The sequence below is a fragment of the Phyllobates terribilis genome, unplaced genomic scaffold (assembly GCF_046119375.1).
Source record: "Phyllobates terribilis strain yellow unplaced genomic scaffold, ASM4611937v1 Scaffold_1__5_contigs__length_1240528914, whole genome shotgun sequence".
Taxonomy (NCBI): domain Eukaryota; kingdom Metazoa; phylum Chordata; class Amphibia; order Anura; family Dendrobatidae; genus Phyllobates; species Phyllobates terribilis.
The window spans coordinates 321347841-321368788 of record NW_027362761.1 but is presented as its reverse complement, the minus strand read 5'-3'; the positions used below and the strand labels follow the sequence as shown (position 1 = coordinate 321368788).

Here is a 20948-nt window from a genome sequence, read left to right as displayed (position 1 = left end):
CCGTTTCCCTGCCCATTGACATGGAATATGACATCATTACTGGAGACCAGTTTAGACAGCGGTTTTGTTTGAATTTGCTGCAATAATTTTCTTCAGCAAATCTGCTATATATGACTGTAGCCTTACACTAAATGGTTTCCAATTTGTATTTAAAACATATTTAATAAGTAGATGATGTTTGTGGTACTAAACACAAGAACGCTCCGTGCATTTTTACACACTCTCATATGGATTATTTTTGGTAACACACTATGAATTAACATGATCAAATTAGTACGATAATCTCAGCTAGTCATTCACCTTGGACCCCTGACCCAAATATATAATCGAGAATAAAAGTTTATCTAGGCTGCAGGTTTGCTTTTTTTTTTGCTTTTTTTTACACTATTGCTTTAAAAGCTGGTTAGTAAAATGATATTTGCTCGAAGCTTCATGGGTAAGTAACCATACAATTCCTTTATTCATTAAATGTGTTTGCTTATATTGCAAATCATTCTGGGGCTACATTGAAATTAAAATCATAACAGCCAAGATATCTACACATGCCAATAACTAGGAAAATCAACATAGTAAATCATTTTACATCACATGGCCACCACCATCTGGTCAAGAGCTGTTCACAATCCTGAAGAGATGATCATTTGTGCACAAACTATGATACCTACACATAACATACCTCCCGATACCATCTGCTGGAGTACAAATGTATCATCTGGAAACCTAGTTAAGGAGTTGCAGACAGAACAAAAGTTGATTTTTATAAACCTTTTTAGTTTGTCTAATCAGAATTAATTAGATTTGTTTTTTTAGCCATAAATAAAACATCTGATGTGATTGAATAGGAGTGTAAAATGGTAATATGGGACTTTAACATTGATAGCATATTCTTAAAACATTGATTGGCGTCTGCATCGCAGTCAATCAGCACCCTTAATTGTTCACCAAATAAAGCTTGGTAGTATTAGTTGCGACTAGGCCTGGTATTACAGTTCACTACAGCTTCATCTTATTCAAGTCAAATGAGAGTTAAGTGTAATATCAGGCATACCCACTACTAAGAGTATAGAACGGTGCTTGGCAGTTCCTTTAAACGGCTTATTGAGGGATGGGGAAAGGTGGGGCCATCGGCATTACCTGGATAGGTTTTAATATTGATGGCCTATCCAGAGGAGAGAACGTCAATGTAAAATTTTATGATAACCCCTTAAACAATTTTTCAATCACCTTTAAATGTCCATAGATTATAGACGTACATATTAATAAAGTGAAGCTCAAGAAATTCACTGTTAAGTGATTAGGAAGTGTTATTTTGTTTGAAGGGTCCTTTCAGGATTAGTAGATCATCATGTGTCGCATTTTGAGGACCACCACAATGTAATCCTTGTCGGAGTCTAACAGAAATCAGTTTTCATTTCAATCAAAGGGTTGTCCATAGACCCTTCCTAGCAACTTTCCACTGCAACTGACAGATGAGCGCCCAAACGGGACCTGTTCAACAAGCTTACAATTATTCTAGTTGTGTGTTTGAAATCAGACAGCAACCCCCTTTACAGAATATAACTATAGGTATAGTTATTGCAGCAGGGGTACTGCAATGTGATTTTCCTTTGAAGCAGTAATGCTTCATTATAGAAAACATGGTTGCCAATTTCAGTAAAACTGCAACAATTTCTTACACCAACACCATCATGTGTGTATATTTTCCAATGTAGCAGTAATGCAAGTTTAGAAAACAATGCAAATATTCAATGAGGTTACCAGTCTATGCATCTGCCAGTAAGGCCATGTTCACACATTAAGGCTTGTGTAGAGATTTAGGTGTGGATTCTGTGTGTCTCTCTTAACCAACTCAGTTATCGTTTACCAGGGAATGCAGGTGAATAGAGTATTTTCTACCTCGATAACATGCTGTGTCATTGTCATTTACGTGTGAATTTAGCCTAATGGTCCAATTACTTTTTTCCAATGATCCAGCAAATCCCTTTGTGTACATCATTACAGCAAATGAATGTGATTAAATGCATAAAAGTTAGGCCTGGACATGTAAATATTTCACAGTCTCCACAGCCTGGTCCCAAGATAGTGATTATACATTATAGATGTCCAAATAGTGTGTCGAAGATGACAACATGGAAGTGAACTGAGGGAAAGGGAGTGACTAGTTCTCTAGCAAAGGCGCATTGAAAAATGATGGTCCTATGGCCTCTGAAGTATGTAACAAATGGTTTCATTGTGCGTTACGACTCGTGCGGAAAAAAAAACAAAAAGTTGTGCGTAGTGTACACCCTATACTTGGCTGGTTTGTACAAGTTGGTCACTCAGATTACCTGGAACAAATAAATGTAAAGCCATTAAAGTAGATCCCAAAGTCTGACTTTATGCAAAGATTAGGCCAGATTCACACTCTCCGTATTTGTGGTCATATTTAAAGGGGTTGTCCACTACTTTTACATTGATGCCCTATCCATAGCATAGGGCATCAATGTATGATCGGCCAGGGTCCCGCACGCGGCACCCCCGCCGATCAGCTGTTATGGGTGCCGGCGGCCGGAAGTGCTCACCTGCCGGGCTCCGCTGTCAAGTGGTAGTGGCCGCCGCGGTGTACTGCACATCCGCCTCCTATTCAATTCATAATAACAGCTGATCGGCGGGGGTGCCACGTGCGGGACCCTGACCAATCATACATTGATGCCCTATCCACAGGATAGGGCATCAATGTAAAAATAGTGGACAACTTCTTTAAGGACCGTGCTCAGATCGGAAGACTTGACTTAACCCCTGCATCTCATCACCTAAACTCCCTGCCCTACATATGTCTATGAGCCAGCTAGCTCAATTCAGGAGACTCAGCAGTCACTCCATGATGTGTAAAAACGGCCTTAGGGAGGAGAGAACTTGCTGATTTGTTTCTGTCCAATGACTGATCTGTGTCCACTTAAATAATACAGAATTGTTTAAAGTAATATCAGGCTCCAAAGAATGTGAAATACACACCGGAATTACTAGACAGATGATGTGTGGCAGTCATTATAGAAAATGGTAATTGCAATAATGATGTTAATAGTGTTTCTTTGCCAGTTTTACAAAAAAAATAAAAAATTGATAGCCGGATCACCATGAAACAGCATCAGATGGAAATATATAAAGGCCACCAGTCTATTACAAATATAACGTCACCAAGTGCAGTCATTCTGTAACCAATGCTATTGGTGGGGACTGGAAATCTGTGCTTCCTCCATAGTCAGGCCTACCCACAGTGGTATTACAGTGAGGCTTGAGACTTATGTTCTTTTGTATACACTGATAAATGGAAACATCTGAAGACTTCACCCAAGGACTTAAATGACTGCAAGACCTTTTGGATGAAAGGGAGCAGTTATTAGCTTTACAACTTATATAAGAACTGTGTAATTCGCACTCTGTGGGGGAGCTCAGCTGGTCATCAAATACCAAGGGCTGTTGATCATCCGCTTCTTCACAGATCACAAAAACAGCATTTGGCTTTTCAAAGTCCATTGAGAGCTCTTTGGCTCGCACTCCATTGTTTGATGTTACTTTGAGTGAGTTTGGATACTCTATGCCAGGCTTTTGGCACAGATTGTGGTTCTCCTTTGCAAAAGCAGATGTCTGGTCAGAACGGACAGAGTCCGAGGAATCACTTAGCAATCCAAAACATGGACGCACCCTCTTGAGGTTTCCTGATGGGAGGTGTCTATGGAGGTGTGCAGAGTGTGTAAGGGGATAAGACGCATTGCTGTCTGAGGATTCTGAATACAAGCGGATACAATTTTCCCCAATCTGTGCTGCAGACCCCACTCTCCTGGGAATCTGGGGGCTTGGTGTCTTCACAGGCGCAGCGCAACCCTAGAAAGGCAAAACGGTGTGTTACTAATATCACATATGGAAAAATTAAAACCGATGACTAATATGTATAATGACAGTCTTTGTGCAGCATTGCAGAAATTGAAAAAAATATCACATTTTCAAAGTCATTTATTTTCTGCTATTGGTTACCCCATTGTTTGCTTTTAGCACGAGGTTTTACACATACATAATCCCCACCATCTTCACTACAGTTTCAAAGCTGCTTTATATCGTAGCTCAATTATGCTGGATATACGTGGCATGCCAAAGAGGAAAGCTCCAAATGTACAGCACATTTCACAGTAATCTGCGGGACATGGTGTGCAGGGGGCTGTCAGGTTCCAAGTACATATTCTGCTGAGCTTGTAAGCAGTCAAGTTTTTATCATTTATATTTAAAGGGGTATTCTCAAGTTTGTAAGTCATCACCCATCTATGCGGTACAGAATAACTTCCCGATTGCTGGGAGTCTGACCACAGAAGCCCCTAGCAATTCTGAGAACTGGGGCTCCCAGCTATCCAGAGACCCACAGCTCTGAAGAGCTTTGTATGTATGGAGCGGTGGTCGATTACGCGCATTGCTGCTCTATTAATTTCTAATGAATGCACTGCGCTCAGCTGGTCTTCAGCACTACCATAGGATGGACTGGAGCGGCAGTGCACATGCTCGACCTCTGCTCCATTCACATGGACCCTTCAGAGCCCCAGTACTTGGATTTAATGGGGTCACAGCAGTTATATCCCCTGTGATTGGGAAGTTATCCCATATTGTATTGATAAGGGATAACTTTCAAACTTGAGAATACCCCTTTAACTAGTTAATATAATGAAGAAGTGTGTGTATGGTCTTGTAACACATTGCCATAAGAACTACCAGCACAGTCCGTTCTAAACTGGTTACATAATTATTGTGCTTGAAGAGTTTCTACTTTTGTAAGAGCTTTCGATAGCTATACAATAAGTGGACAAACACAATAAAATGAATAGATGAAAATATACTCCCCTAACCCCATTCCTGTGCGGTCTACCTCTGCTGTCAGTCGTTATCTCTTTGACCCGCTCACTGCTCAGCCCATTAACCTCTTCGGGTCCTTTGATCACTCTGTCCAGCTTTCACTTCTATTTTAAGGTCTGTAAATAAGGTCTCGCTGACCAGCTAGGAGACCAATAACAGGACAGTTTTATGTGGCCAACTTCTGTTGCAATATTCTGACTTGGACTGTGAAACATTGACGTGTGAAACCAGCTTGAGTGTGAACTGGCAACAGGTCTCCTGACCCAAACTCAACAGTTTCATATATGCCCGTGAGGCTTTTTTTTGATAAAGGCATGGGTTGTTAATCCGAGGGTCAGACAAGAGAGTAGTAATTGTTACTTGAACCTGAACATAAACTGATTGAACCCTACTATTTACCAATTGTGATCCTCGTTCAGTCCTCCTGTTTTTTTTTCTTTTTTTAATATAGAATTTTTATTAACTTTTTCAAAAAGAAACAAAACATACCAGATTAAAGGTGATAATCAGATACCTGTTTGCAAACAGGGTATAAAGAGATAGTTCTTACATATTTGATTGGGAAAGCAAAACAATATAATATAAGAACTTAATAACAATGTAACTTACATCAGTTTAATTGACATGCAATCCAGTTAATACGCTGATTTATTGAAGCCATCTTGTTAGATTAGACCACCTATGTTCGTATTATAGACCTTCACCAAATGATCCCTCCATTCCACTCCCCCCCCCCACACCTCCCCCCTCAATCCAGATGTAATGGACCTAGGCCGGTGATGGCGAACCTTTTAGAGACTGAGTGCCCAAACTCCAACCCAAAACCCACTGATTTATAGCAAAGTGCCCAACATGGCAATTTAACCTGAATGCTGAGGTTTTATTTTAGAAAAAACAACTCATACATTAGCATGTCACTCGAGCATCCGTAATACTCTGTGCATACCCGAGCAGCTGATGCAAACTCCAGTAGCGAGCATTTGCGCTCAACACTAGTCGTCATATTGCCATCATTATTTTTTTACTTTTGAAAAAATGCAATCCTGACCCCAACCCTAAGACAGCCCCAATCCCAACCATAAACCTAACAGCCCTAACCCCAACTGTAAACCTAACACAGCCCTAGCCCCAACCGTAAATCTAACACAGCCCTATCCCCAACCCTACTATAACGCAACCCTAACACAGACCCAAACCCAACACGGCCCCAACCGTAACCCCAACCATAACCCCAACAAAGCCCCAACCCTACTATAACGCAACCCAAACACAGCCCCAACCCCAACACAGCTCCAACCCCAACCCCACTATAACGCAACCCCAACCGTAACCCCAACACATCCCCAACCCCTACTATAACGCAACCCCAACCGTAACCCCAACACCAAACGTAACCCCAACCGTAACCACAACACAGCCCCAACCCCAACTGTAACCCTACTATAACGCAACACCAACACAGCCCTAAACCCAACCATAACTCTACTATAACGCAACCCCAACACAGCCCTAGACCTAGCCGTAACCCTAATCCTATCCCCAAAACACCCCTAACACAACCCTAACCCCAACACAAACTGCAAAGAATGAAAAAAATATACTTTTTATTTTATAATTTTTATTTGACTAAGGGGATGATAAAGGGGGATTTGATTAATTATTGCCTTTTGATCACTGTGATATCGATATCACAGTGATCAAAAGGAACCAATAGAAAAAAAAATATCTGCTGTGGCCGGGTACCGGCCAGCAGATCTCAGAGGGTGCACTGCGCATGCGTCCGCCATTTTTTTTTAGGAGATGAGGCATAGGCCAGGGGATGGAGGTGGAAGGCCCGGTGATGGCGGGGGTAGCGCAGGGGCATTATTTCTTTCTCTTCTCACATTTATATTATTATGTCAGAAGAAAGAGCAATCATTGTAACATTGGCACACTTTTTTTTCCTTTACTTGATTGCTGTTAATATCATGTGATAGGGGACCGGAAAAAATGGCCCTAGGTAGCTGAAATCCTGAAGATTTTCTGACACTGGGAGGCGATACAGCCTTATTCCTGATTGCTGCTTTAAAATGGCAATGAGGGAATAAAGTCCCTTAAAGAAGTTGTCCACTACTTTTTGATTGATGCCCTATCCATAGGATAGGGCATCAATGTATGATCGCCAGGGGTCCCGCACCCGGCACCCCCGCCGATCAGCCGTCATTGATGCTGGCGGCGGCTGCCGCTGGCCGGAAGTGCTTACCTGCGGTGCTTGGCAGTCCATTTGTAGTAGCCCCTGCGGGGTACTGCACATTCGCCTCCTATTTAATTCAATGGTAGGCGGATGTGCAGTACCCTGCGGCGGCTACTACAGATAGACAGCTAAGCACAGCAGGTAAGAACTTCCGGCTGGCGGCAGCCGCCGCCTGCACAAGTGACAGCTCATCGGCGGGGGTGCCGGGTGCGGTCCCAGGCCGATCATACATTGATGCCCTATCCGTAGGATAGGGCAATCAAAAAGTAGTGGACAACTTTTTTAACGGACTGCTGGGGCGCCACACGGGTACAGGACACAGCGCGCGGGCACAGGTGACGACGCTGGCTCATTAGACTGGTGGCGGTGCTTGTACTGAACCGATGGAGCGCGTGCTCACAGGGAGGGCTCTGCATGCCACCTCTGGCACGCGTGCCATAGGTTCGCCACCGCTGACCTAGGGGAAACAATCAGTGTGGAAAAAGATAGTTCAAAATTGTGTACTGCTATTTATTTCTAACATTAGTTATACCTAATGTTTACCCTGGTACCTTCAAATTTGACTAGCAGTCATAGTCAAGCGGCGTGCAGGTTGATGGGCCGGTACACAGGCATAAGAGACGACACAGGACACAGAGCGCGCGCGCGCCCCGGCACGGGACACAGAACGCGCGCGCGCCCCGGCACGGGACACAGAACGCGCGCGCGCCCCGGCACGGGACACATAAAATGTTTCAATTGAGCTGTCAACTCTTCAATGGGGGGGGTGTTGGGTTCTAGCCAGTATTTAAGTAATTGTTTTTTTGCCAGGATAAGTAGGGTGTGGAGCAATTTCGAAGGGTTTCCCCTCTTCACCTCAGGGTTTTCTGTGTTGTTCCAAAAATGTAACAAGGCTAGATAAGGGGAAAGAGTATAACCCGGACCCCATATAGTGTCGATCATAGCTGATACTTGTCCCCAATATGAAACTGAAGCTGGGCATGACCATGGGCCGTGCATGAGGTCGGATAGTGGAAGGTGGGATTTAGGGCAAGCTGTTAGCCTGTTTGAAAGCGGATTTTTTTTTAGGTATGTTAAATGCATAAATGGCGCCATGCATGATTTGATATTGCGTTTCTCTCCATGCTTCGTTTATGTGTTTTCTTATTAAACTCCAGCCTGACATTATCAGAGATTTCCACATCCTCCAACTGTTGTCTCCAATATTGGAAGAAAGTATCTGGGTGAACTCCTAGTAGATTGGATCTCATTACAGAATAAAGGACAGAAATTGAAGGGGTACCCATTGGAGACAACAGAATGACATCCAAGACATTTTGGGAGACCTCAAAAGTCACATCTTTTAAATTGGCCATAATGGATACTTTGATTTGTTCATTTTGGAAATAATGTTGGGTGCATGTCATCCATCTTTGCTCACTTGAATGGAGAAGATGGGATGCATTGTCTACACCTGATTTTCGCCATTTCAGAAATAGTTTATTTTCATCACCCTGGGGGAATTCTGGGATTTGCCATATCGGGAGGTGCTTTGAAATCCTGAAAGAAAGACCGTATTTTTTTCTGTCTGCCTTTCATGCGAAAATAGTGTCCCTAAGGATTGTTGACTTTTTAACTGCCAAGGGAAGGGAGTTAAATGGAGAATGAAGGAAGGCAACCAGGTCAAGGGGGTATGCATAATCGGCTTCCAACGTGTAGTCAGAATATGTACGTCTCTTATGGAACCAGTCTATTATATACCGGAAAAGGCAAGCAAGATTGTAATTTCTGATGCTTGGGAAATTAATGCCTCCGTCGTCTTTGGAAGCCATAAGTTTGCTCATACTAATCCTGGGACGTTTTCCTTTCCAAATAAAGTGATTGAAGGCCCTATTGAGTATAGTTCCGTCCGTGTGTTTCAGGAGTAATGGTAAGGTTTGTAGTTGATACATAATCCTGGCTGTACCGATCATTTTTACAAAATGTGCCCTACCCATAAAAGATAGAGGCAAATCTTGACATGACTAATTGATTGACGATTTTTTTAATAAGTGGAGGGTAGTTTAAGGTGTGTATAGATGAAGGCAAACAGCCTATTTTAATTCCCAGGTAGGTAATATGTGAGGGTGCTAGGGATATACCATTTAAAGACCCATCTGGGCAGAGTTTTGTTCCCTTTTCGGTTACTGGGAGTATTTCACATTTTTTAACATTGATTTTAAACCCTGAGTAAGAGCCAAAATTTTTAAGTTAAGTATAATACTATAGGCAGATATTGGGTGGAGTCAGACATAAATAAAATGACATAGTCAGCAAAAAAAGTCGCCTGAATTGATTTCCTAGTAAACTGAAAGCCTGTGAAAGTGCTTGGATCAGACAAAATGCGGACTAAGGGCTCCAGAGCTAAGTTGAAGAGGAGGGGGGGGACAATGGACAACCTTGCCTCGTTACTTTCTCAAGGGGGAATGGAGTGGACAAGAAACCCGGGGTGTAAACCTGAGCCCTTGGAGTTGAATATAGATTACGAATGTAGTTAAAGAAGGGGCCTGCTAGTGACGTTTTTGTTAAGCTTTTTCCGCATCCAAGGAAACAATCGCTGGGGAGCCCTTTAAATCTGCTAAGGAGTGAATTTTATCTAGTACCAGTAGTACTTTTCTGATATTTAGAGTGGCCGAGCGACCTTTTACAAAGCCCGCCTGGGCAGGAGAAATGAGATAGGGTAAGATGGAGGCCAGTCTGTTGACCAGTATTAGATTATTAGATATGATCTTAATATCAGTATTAATGAGAGAGATTGGTCTGTATGAGCTAGAGAATAGGGAGTCTTTATCTGGTTTTAGCAGTAATTTAATATACGCTGTGTTTGCAGAAGGAAAAATGGGATCGCCTTGAGATAGTTTATTAGTCCTCCTGGTTTTGACCCTGGCCTTCATTGATGAGCCTAACTGCAGTGAAATCTGGAAGCAATCGTTCAATTCCCCTGCAGTACCACCACTGGAGAAATGAAGCATTTCCATCAAAAGTAAACTGTCCGTTTGCAGATCCAGTTAAACTGATCTGATGTCTGTGGTGGTTATATGCATAAGATTACAGCTGATTTCAGTAGCATCTGCTGTTAAAGTAAATGATCTGCAAATTATTAGACACATGTCTGGCCATCTTTAGAAATGGACAGGAGATGTCCTTCAAAGCAAAAAAAAGGGCCCTCTATGGACTATTTCTATCTCATCTAATGAAGCAGTGACCCTCATTTATATAAAAATCAACTAATAGAATATTTAGCAATGGATTTCTAGATTAGACAACTCCTGTAAGAGAAAAAAAATGTACTCACGTGGTCTAGCAATTTTGTGAAGGAACCACTAGAGGTACGACTGCGCCATTTCATCTGTAGTTGAGGCAGTAGGCTGTTAAAAGTGCGAACACTCCATGCTCTTTGTCTGGCTGCATCTACTTCTTCACCTTCATTTCCTCTGTCCTCGACAGTTAGATCCACATTTGTGCAATCCGATGTGAGCCAGTCGGATACGGAGGCAGGGCTGGTTACACTTCTCTTTAGGTTTCCCACCTAGAATGAGATGCCATAATAAAATCAAAACATCAATGCAGCAGTGACGTGGCTCCCTGCTCAGCCAAAACCACCATGTGCCTTGGCTGTTTGTCATAGGCTACAGGAAAAGTACAGCAGCTCTTTGCACTTTGGAAGAAAAAAAAAAAGCAACAAGAAGCTCACACGAAACAACATGGCTCGATTACGCCTACAGTAATTTGGCTTGAAAGACAGAGAACATTTGTGAACTTTCTAGAAGGTATACACTACCGTTCAAAAGTTTGGGCCACCTAGACAATTTTGTGTTTTCCATGAAAACTCATACTTTTATTTATCAAATGAGTTGCAAAATGATTAGAAAATATAGTCCAGACATTGACAAGGATAGAAATAATGATTTTTATTAGAAAGAATAATTTTCTCCTTCAAACTTTGCTTTCGTCAAAGAATGCTCCCTTTGCAGCAATTACAGCATTGCAGACCTTTGGCATTCTAGCTGTTAATTTGTTGAGGTAATCTTGAGAAATTTCACCCCATGCTTCCTGAAGCCCCTCCCACAAGTTGGATTGGCTTGATGGGCACTTTTTGCGTACCATACGGTCAAGCTACTCCCACAACAGCTCAATGGGGTTGAGATCTGGTGACTGCGCTGGCCACTCCATTACAGATAGAATACCAGCTGCCTGCTTCTTCCCTAAATAGTTCATGCATAATTTGCAGGTGTGCTTTGGGTCATTGTCCTGTTGTAGGATGAAATTGGCTCCAATCAAGCGCTGTCCACAGGGTATGGCATGGCGTTGCAAAATGGAGTGATAGCCTTCCTTATTCAAAATCCCATTTACCTTGTACAAATCTCCCACTTTACCAGCACTAAAGCAACCCCAGACCATCACATTACCTCCACCATGCTTGACAGTTGGCATCAGGCACTCTTCCAGCATCTTTCCAGTTATTCTGCGTCTCACAAATGTTCTTCTGTGTGATCCAAACACCTCAAACTTTGATTCGCCTGTCCAAAAAAAATTTTTCGAATCTTTCTCTGTCCAATGTCTGTGTTCTTTTGCCCATATTAATCTTTTCCTTTTATTAGCCAGATTCAGATATGGCTTTTTCTTTGCCACTTTGCCCTGAAGGCCAGTATCCCTGAGCCGCCTCTTCACTGTAGACGTTGACACTGGCGTATTGTGCTTACTTATTTAATGAAGCTGCCAGTTGAGGAGCTGTGAGGCGTCGATTTCTCAAACTAGAGATTATAATGCACTTGTCTTGTTGCTCAGTTGTGCAGCGGGGCCTCCTACTTCTCTTTCTACTCTGGTTAGAGCCTATTTGTGCTCTCCTCTGAAGGGAGTAGTACACACCGTTGTAGGAAATCTTCAGTTTCTTGGCAACCTCTCGCATGGAATAGCCTTCATTTCTAAGAACAAGAATAGACTGTCGAGTTTCACTTGAAAGTTCTCTTTTTCTGGCCATTTTGAGAGTTTCATAGAACAAACAAATATAATGCTCCATATTCTCAACTAGCTCAAAGGAAGGTCAATTTTATAGCTTGTCAAATCAGCCAAACCGTTTTCAGTTGGGCTAACATACTTGTGCAAGGGTTTTCTAGGGTTTCTTAAACATCCATTAGCCTTCTTACACAATGTACCATTAAAACACTGGAGTGGTGGTTGTTGGAAATGGGCCTCTATACACCTATGTAGATATTGCAATAAAAACAAGACATTTGCAGCTAGAATAGTCATCTACCACATTAACAATGTATAGAGTGTACTTCTGATTCATTTAATGTTAGCTTCATTGAAAAAAAATGTGCTTTTCTTTCAAAAATAGTGAGATTTCTAAATGACCCCGAACTTTTGAACGGTAGTGTAGTTTTGCATAAAATTGAAATTCTCTAACATATTGCATAAATAGCAATTTCCTAATAGATAATATTGGAACCATTCCTATTAGCCACAGGCTGATTACAGGCTTCCATAAACAGCAATCGTCCGTCTACAGTCATCGCTACAGGGGACCAGTAGCGAATCTGAAATCCCATTCAATTTTTCAGGTCCGTTACTGCATCCTTAAAGAGGACTTGTACCAGCTCTACCCTCACCTACTGTATCCTCACCCATTCCTCGTAGACTGTGAGCCCTTGTGGGCAGGGTCCTCGCTCCTCCTGTACCAGTCGCTGACTCGTTTTGTTAAGATTATCATAAGTATTTTTGCTATGTATACCCCCTTTTTCACATGTAAAGCGCCATGGAATAAATGGCGCTATAATAATAAATAATAATAATCATCAGGTAAAAAGTGGCCAGCTTGACTTATTTTCTTCCCGATGCACAGACTTTTTTTTTTTTGTAAATCCGTCATACAGGTCCAGAGATATGAGCCTTGCCTTTTTATTTATTGCAAATTTTTATGGTCTTTACCAAGGGGCCTGGCTCAAAGGATTCTTTTGGGTGTATTTTTAGCCTGCTCTAAATAATTGCCATGAGCAAGCTCCCTTAGCGAAGACTATAAAAATTAACATTAAGTGAAAAGGCCCATATCTCAAACTATATGTCAGATTAAAAAAACAAAGAAAAACCCCACAAACATACAATAGAATACCTAGGGGTCTATGGGAATAAAATAAGAGCAACACTTTGCCACTTTTGACCTAGTGACAAATCCTCTTTAAGCTAAAAGGCAGGCCAATAATAACTCAATATTAGAATATGACTGTTTAAAAGAAAAATGTGTAAAGTATGCAATGCGCTGCTGCTTATATGAGAACACGTAGGTAAAGAGCCACAATCCCAAAGGCACTGTATGCCCTGGTGCAAATAATACTGATATAACTAATAAGGAAAAGAGATGCGCTACAAACCACTCATATGACAAAAGAGTGATTCCTACCAGTTCCTAGAAGAAATAGCAATCTGGGTAGAGCGGTACTGACTTGGTGGAGGTCCGCGGTTGCAAGGGCACAATGACCCCAAGCAGTGAGAAATGATAGTCCGGATAGAAGAAAGTCTGGTCCTATAGAAGCGTTTTATAGATTATGTATTTTTTATATGGGGTGGTGGTAGTTCTACATTAGATACATTTTTAATGGAAATTAATAAAAATGATTTTAAATTTAAATTTTACGTCATCCACCAGTATATCATCTGTAATTTTTTTTTAGATATTACAGTTTTTATAGATAATGGACAGTTGACTACAAGAAGCTATAGAAAGCCTACTCATAGTAACAGTTATATTGATATAACCAGTTGCCATCTACCAGTGAGGCTTAAAAATATTCGTAAAGGCCAACTCATGCGTACAAGGAGGAATTGTACAAAATATGAAGATTACCAGAATGAATCCTAAAAGATGATAGGTCAGTTCACCCAAAAAGTTAAAACCACACAGACCTAAAGATTCTAAGAGAACAGGTAGGAAAAATTCCCAGAAATCAGCTGCTTGCCAAACAAAAAATTAGTGTAATAGAGGAAAAAAAAAAAAAGAATAATAATGATATTTCAAAATTCCAATAATTACTCAATATAACCAGGAGTGTGGTAAATTGAAAAGAATTGTTCAAAAATATTGTCCGCTATTAATGGAGGACAAAATTATAGGGGAGCATATCCCCCTTAAACCTAGTTTTGTATATAGGGGAACAAAAAATCTGGTCAGCAAGATAGCTCCAACGGTGGCGCAGAAAGAGAATGGGGAAATAAAAGAGAAATGGACAAAAGTTTTTTTTCCTTGTAAGATGTGCACTGTGTAAAGCGACTTAAGCGAAAGAATCAGTGCTTTCTTTTTCTAATGAAGAAATAATTAATATTTACACACATATATCTTGTCAATCAACAGGGATAATTTATTGTATACAATGTCCCTGTAATAAGCACTATATAGGAAGGACTAAAAGACAATTAAAGACAAGGTTAAAAGAACATGTGAATAATATTAAAAAACAATATACAGGTCATCCATTATCTTTACACTACAAAACGGTGCACAAAGGTAACTTAATAGACACCAAATTTTGGGGAATTGAACATATTAAAAAACATTGGAGGGCTGGCGATTATATTAAGTTAATGTCTAAAGCAGAAAGTAGGTGGATTTTTAGAATGAACTCACTGAAACCCCATGGCCTCAATAGTGAGATTGAGCTTTTTGCTTTCAACTAATTACTTGTTAGGTTCTTAATTAATTGGATGAATATCCACTTATATATGCAAGGGAGCGCTATGTGTCTAAATCACTGACGAAGGAGGCCGTGGCCTCAGAAACGCATTGGATAAGCGCTGGACCCATTTCCCTTAGTGGAATCCCTCAGCTGTTGTGACGTCACACAGACACTAAGCGCTCACATTCTTGATCATTAGCTGTCCTGCAGGTGTGACCGGCCGGTACACCCATCAGGCTGCCTGTGGCTTCTCCCACCTACTACTCATCTCTGGATCTACCCAGCTCCTGGTGCATGTGTCCAACCGCCAAAGACTCTGCGAGTTAACGCAGGGGATGAAAGACTGCAGACTGCATCCACTCATTGCCGCATTTGCGGCTGATCCTACGGACCCTGTTTCATTGCATCCACTTGTCGTCGCATCTGCGGCTCCTTCTGAGGACTTCCGCACGCTGTACTCACCTCCTGCTGTGTTAGCGGCTTTTTTGTGGCTCTCCAAGTTACGTGGACCGGTGGTTCTCCTCTGCTAGCAGATCCCTGCTGGTGCTGTCAGCCCAGTGTGTGCCGCTTGTACGGAGCGCACTTTCTTCTATCCGGACTATCATTTCTCACAGCTTTGGGTCATTGTGACCTTGCAACCCCGGACCTCCACCAAGTCTGTACCGCTCTACCCGGATTGCTATTTCTTCTAGGAACAGGTAGGAATCACTCTTTTGCCATATAACTGGTTTGTAGTGCATCCTTTTTCCTTATTAGTTATATCAGGACAGTTTAAAAGAGAACCTGTCATGTCCTCAAACGCAGTTAACCTACAGGTCAATAGCATTACAATGCTGGCTGGCCACCTTAGTGATAGTGCGGCTAGAGGGAGGAAATTAAACTTTATTCCATCTAAGAGCTACGAGCTTATAGTCATAGGGGCATGCATGGAGTGATTACAGTCATCGCTCACAGCACAGCTCTCTATATTGTGCCCCAGACTTTGATTAACAACTTTCTCTGTAGCACATCTGGCACAGCAAGCTGTCAATCAATGTGCTGGGGCTTACTTGCGCTCATCGTATCTTTAGCAGTGACTAGCCACTCCGTGCATGTCTCTATGACTGAAAGTTGGCTGCTCCCAGGAGGGACAAAGTTCATTTTCTCCTAGTAGCCATGTTTTCAGTCAGGCAGCTGGACAGCATTGCAACTCTGTTTATTTGCTATTAACCTATATCTGCAGGTGACATGACAGGTTCCCTTTAAAGTGAAGTCTGGATAATTGTGGAAATATTATTCACAGACAGTATACGTATTCGAGAGCAGAGAACCAAAGGATTGTCAATTCAGGAGAGTGCAAAATGTATGAACTTCTACAAGAAGAATGGTACGTGGGACCTACTCACAAGCAGCTTATTCTGAATACTGCTAAGCAGCGTGGGAGCAACTGTGCTTTTCCAGGATTTCAGTGAAATCATCTTATCAGTTTAAATATAGTAATGTTCTCCTTTTTATTTACATGTATTTTAATTAGGATTGTGGGCACATGGCATACCAGGAGATACTTCAGTGGACCCATTCACAACAGAAGATATGCTTTCTCTCGTTTTTCCAAGTTTTATGGAGACTATTTCTACATCATCTATATAGAAAGTACCATATTTTTCAGACTATAAGACGCACTTTTTTCCTCCAAAATTTTGGAGGAAAGTGGGGGGTGCGTCTTATAGTCCGAATATTATATACATGGCTGTGCGAGGTGGTGGGTGTGGGGGAGCGGCAGTGGGGGATCAGCGGGGCACAGGAGGCAGCAGCAGCCTGCTGCAGCCTACGCTGTGCCCGCTACTAAAAAAACTAAATATTCCCTGCTCCCCACGCCCATGGGTTGTAGTGAATATCCATGGTCTTTAATAGCAGGCACACTGACCACAGAGCGGCAGCAGGAGCCGCGCTGCGGTACAGTGTGACGGCTATTGAACAGACTGAATAGTCACTGCTCCCCACGCACAGAGTCTCGGCGTGGGGAGCGGTGACTATTCCAGCACAGTGTCTCACACTGTGTGAGGGCGCATGGCAGGGACGCCATGCGCACCCTGTGGCTCACACAGTGAGAGTGTCGGTCGGCAGCAGAGCGGGACAACGCTGGAGGAGAGAGGAGGGGAGTATGATTGTTTTTTTTTTGTTGTTTTTTTTGTAGGTAGCGTGATGGGGGCTCAAGGGGTGCCATGCATGCCAGGATGGGGGCTCAAGGGGTGCCATGCATGCCAGGATGGGGGCTCAAGGGGTGCCATGCATGCCAGGATGGGGGCTCAAGGGGTGCCATGCATGCCAGGATGGGGGCTCAAGGGGTGCCATGCATACCAGGATGGGGAATCAAGGGGTGCCATGCATACCAGGATGGGGAATCAAGGGGTGCCATGCATACCAGGATGGGGAATCAAGGGGTGCCATGCATACCAGGATGTGGAATCAAGGGGTGCCATGCATACCAGGATGTGGAATCAAGGGGTGCCATGCATACCAGGATGTGGAATCAAGGGGTGCCATGCATACCAGGATGTGGAATCAAGGGGTGCCATGCATACCAGGATGGGGGATCAAGAGGTACCATGCATACCAGGATGGGATGGGGGCCACTTATACCAGGAAGGAGGGGCCATACATACCAGGATGGAGGATATTAACAGAATTGGGGGACATTACCCCAATACCAGTCTCAGCAGCAGACCCCCTCCCCCCATAACAGGGCATCATGACCACATTTTTTGCTTAAATTTTTTTCCCTATTTTCCTCCTTTAAAACCTAGGTGCGTCTTATGGTCCGGTGCGTCTTATAGTCCGAAAAATATGGTATATACTCACCTGTAAATGTGAAGAATTTAAGGGAAGACAGTTGGTCTGATTTCCTGGTGAGATAATGAAAACCTCATCACTGTTTGTGTCGGTCACTGTGATCATACATAAGGAAGGATCATCCTGTTGTGACTGCTGAGAAACATCTGCAACTGTATCCGAGAACAGGGCAAAAAAAAAAAAAACAGGAAGATCATAATATGCCTCAGGAGTCTCAGGGTCCTGCACATTTGTGTTGTTAAATGATGCAAGCAAATAAATAACCAACACACTCCACAAAATAAAGCTCATTTTTTAATCCCGATTTCCTTGGCCAACCATAAATCTGCAAAGAGCAACACTTTCTGCTATGCTCTGAATTAAAGAACTAGAAGAATAAAGTCAAAGAAAACAGTGGACTATTCTTTTTAATGCCCTCTATTTTGTGCTAAGCAGTGGGCAAAGGTTGCTCATGCAATGGTCTACCAGCTAGAAACATTTTAAATTCCTGATTGTTTAATACTAAGGGCCCATTTACACAGACCTATCTACAGCAGAACTATCCACTTTTTACGGCCACAACGGGTTATCCCTCTCCCATAATGATAGTTCTGCTGTACCTCTGTGGCACCCTAGGGGTCCGGTTGCCACAGTGGCAATGCCTCCCTCACAGGGGCCGATGCCATGCCTGGAAGCAAGGAGGGATCCCCTAATCAGGTATACCAGCATCCAACACTATCCTGGCTCCAGACCAGAAAAGGGAGCTCCTCCCCTTTAAAACTGGAATCTGGAGGCGGGGTTAGTAAGAGTGAGTGGAGAGGAGTTGGAGACAAGAGAGCGACGAGGAAGTACCTGGGGAAGGGAGCTGTGGACAAGCTCATCCCAGAGAGAAGCGCAAAGGAACCGGACACTGGAGTCCGTGGTTGTGGGGCACTGAAGGCCCAGCAACTAAATCCGGAGGGCAGGAGACTGCAGGTCTCCTGGCCCCACCAGACGCCCGGCAGCTCAGCAGCATCATAGGGCCCAGCACCGCCACATGGGAGCGACACTAGAGGAAGGCCTGAGCTGCCTGCCATACGGGTGAGGAAAAAGACGTTTTACTCAGGGACGAGGGCCGCAGCATAGCTTCAAGCAGCAGGGCCAAAGAGATTAGCGCAGAGGGAAGGCCTACAACTCCACATGGCGAGGTGGATCCCCAACTTGCTTCCAGGCCGCCCGGACCTCCACTACCAGCTAGTACCCGTGCCCCAGTCTGCTTTGACAAACCACAAGTAAAAATAGAGGAATACCGCCATTAATTTGTTGTCTGGTCATTATCTACGCCCTCAGCCCTGCATTACACCGCACCAACAACATCTACCTTCACAATTCATCATATACTGCCCTGGAGCTTAGCTCTGCCTGTGGAGAGCTGAACCAACTCTGCTGCGTCACCATCAGCTCCAGTGGATCTGCACCGCAGCGGCGGCCCCATATAGCCGCATACCACAATTATTCTCCAAAAACTTTATTCCCCTTTTATTTTTCCTTTAATTGACCTCCCTGGGTCACTGCCACTGTGACATCCCCAGTACCGACTGGCCCGGCTAACGAGTACCCCACCTCCCAGGGGGCGCATCACCTCACTTGTCTCATCTATTGCATTATTTCTGTGTCTTATTGTCTATAAATATGGGACTCTTCAAATTTTGTGTTATACTATGCCTGATGAAGAGACCTGAGTAGTCTCGAAAGATTGCAATTTGTTACCATCTTTTCACTTAGCCATTAAAAAGCTTTTTTGTGACAGGAATCTTGTTTCATCTTCAAAAACCAGGCTGATGAAAAAATCTGAAATTGGAGGAAGTCCAGAGAATGTTGACTACTGGAATGCATAATGTTAATGTTGAATATGGCGATAATTGTATGTGGTTGTGTGTGGAGGAAATGTGAGAGAAGGTTCCAGCACCAATGAAAAAAAATGTTAAAATACTTTTACTGTGCAATTAAAAACATGGTGAGAAAAAAAAAAAAAAGCTAAAGATTAAGGATCCATAAGCTTACGCGTTATGGGTTAGCAACCCATAATCAAAGTTATATTTTAACATTTTTTCATTGGTGTCTGGAGCCCAGTCCTCATGGACCTGCTCTCCCATTTCTGATCAGGATACCAGCCTGGTGTGTTAATACAACTCACTTTTGATATAGGAAAAATATATATTTTTGTACCGTGTTAGACAGTAAATAGAAAAATATTTAGATTTGAAAGTACTATGCCTGATGAAAAGAACTGAGTAGTCTCGAAAGCTTGCAATTTGTTACCATCTTTTCAGTTAGCCATTAAAAGGCATCAACCACTGAGGACTCTCAAATCTAAATATTTTTCTACAACTCCCTTGCACCACAAATGAATTGTCCTCACTGGAAGGTGAGCCGATTAACATTTTTTTCTGCTTCTCTACATAGTAGAGGAAATGTGTTTGGTGTAGACTGTCCTGAAAAATAGCCCTGACCTCAACCCCAACAAAAGAACATGAGCCAGACCTTCTCATCGAACGTCAGTGCCTGACCTCAGAAATGATCTTTTGGCTGAAAGAGAACAAATTCCAAAAGAAATTCTTGAGGAAAACCTTCAAATAGTGGAGACAGTTATATCCACAAAATTGTGCAGAAAGTCATATTAAACAACCCCATAGTTTTGAAACGGGATTATCCATCACAAATGTGCTGGCTCGCACACTTTTTGCCATATACAGATAGAACTTTTGTATAGGAATATGGAAAACAATAGGATATCATGGGAAGTGATGCACATATAGTTCCTTTGTAATGAGCAGGATTGGTTGGCAGTACACCGGTTGTTGAACAGCTTTCCACTGGGGTATGTTAACGTGAAGTTTTTTTTAATGTGGATTTTTAATTGGAGCCATATCAAAATCCAGATAAAAAAAAAACAAAAAAAACTTTGAATACTTTGACCTTTATTCTGAAGCAGATCCACTTTAAAACCTATTTCAACAAACCATATGTGAACATATTCTTTAATTTATCTACTCCCACAACCAAAAATGGAATTCTATCTGTTCCTGCGTTAAAGACTGGATTCAGTTAAATTTATATCTTTGAGACACAAATACAATTGAACATATTACCAGAGTTGCCATGTGTAGTAGATTGCCGCTTGGCTCCCTGACCCTGCAGCAGCATAATCACTGCCTGGGCCACTTCCCAGGAACCCAGGCATTATTACTGTCAGAGGCACTGTGGATGGGTATAGCACTATCTGTTTTTTGTATAGGTTAGGAAAGTAAAAAGAGCGCCTTCGAAAAGCAGTGAGCCAAAGATGACATTTTGCAGAG

At 42.6% G+C, this 20948-nt stretch overlaps 1 protein-coding gene across 1 annotated transcript in view; it reads right to left on the bottom strand.

The window, feature by feature from the left end:
- Nucleotides 1-20948, bottom strand: part of LOC141262882 (uncharacterized) — a 110523-nt gene continuing 89575 nt past the window's right edge. Inside the window, exons 5-7 of the mRNA XM_073676334.1 lie at nucleotides 17641-17783; nucleotides 10425-10658; nucleotides 1-3864 (exon numbers count right to left, since the gene is read on the bottom strand). Of these exons, the coding sequence (XP_073532435.1) occupies nucleotides 3187-3864; nucleotides 10425-10658; nucleotides 17641-17783 (1055 nt within the window). The 3' untranslated portion in view covers nucleotides 1-3186. The remainder of the gene's footprint in view (nucleotides 3865-10424; nucleotides 10659-17640; nucleotides 17784-20948) is intronic.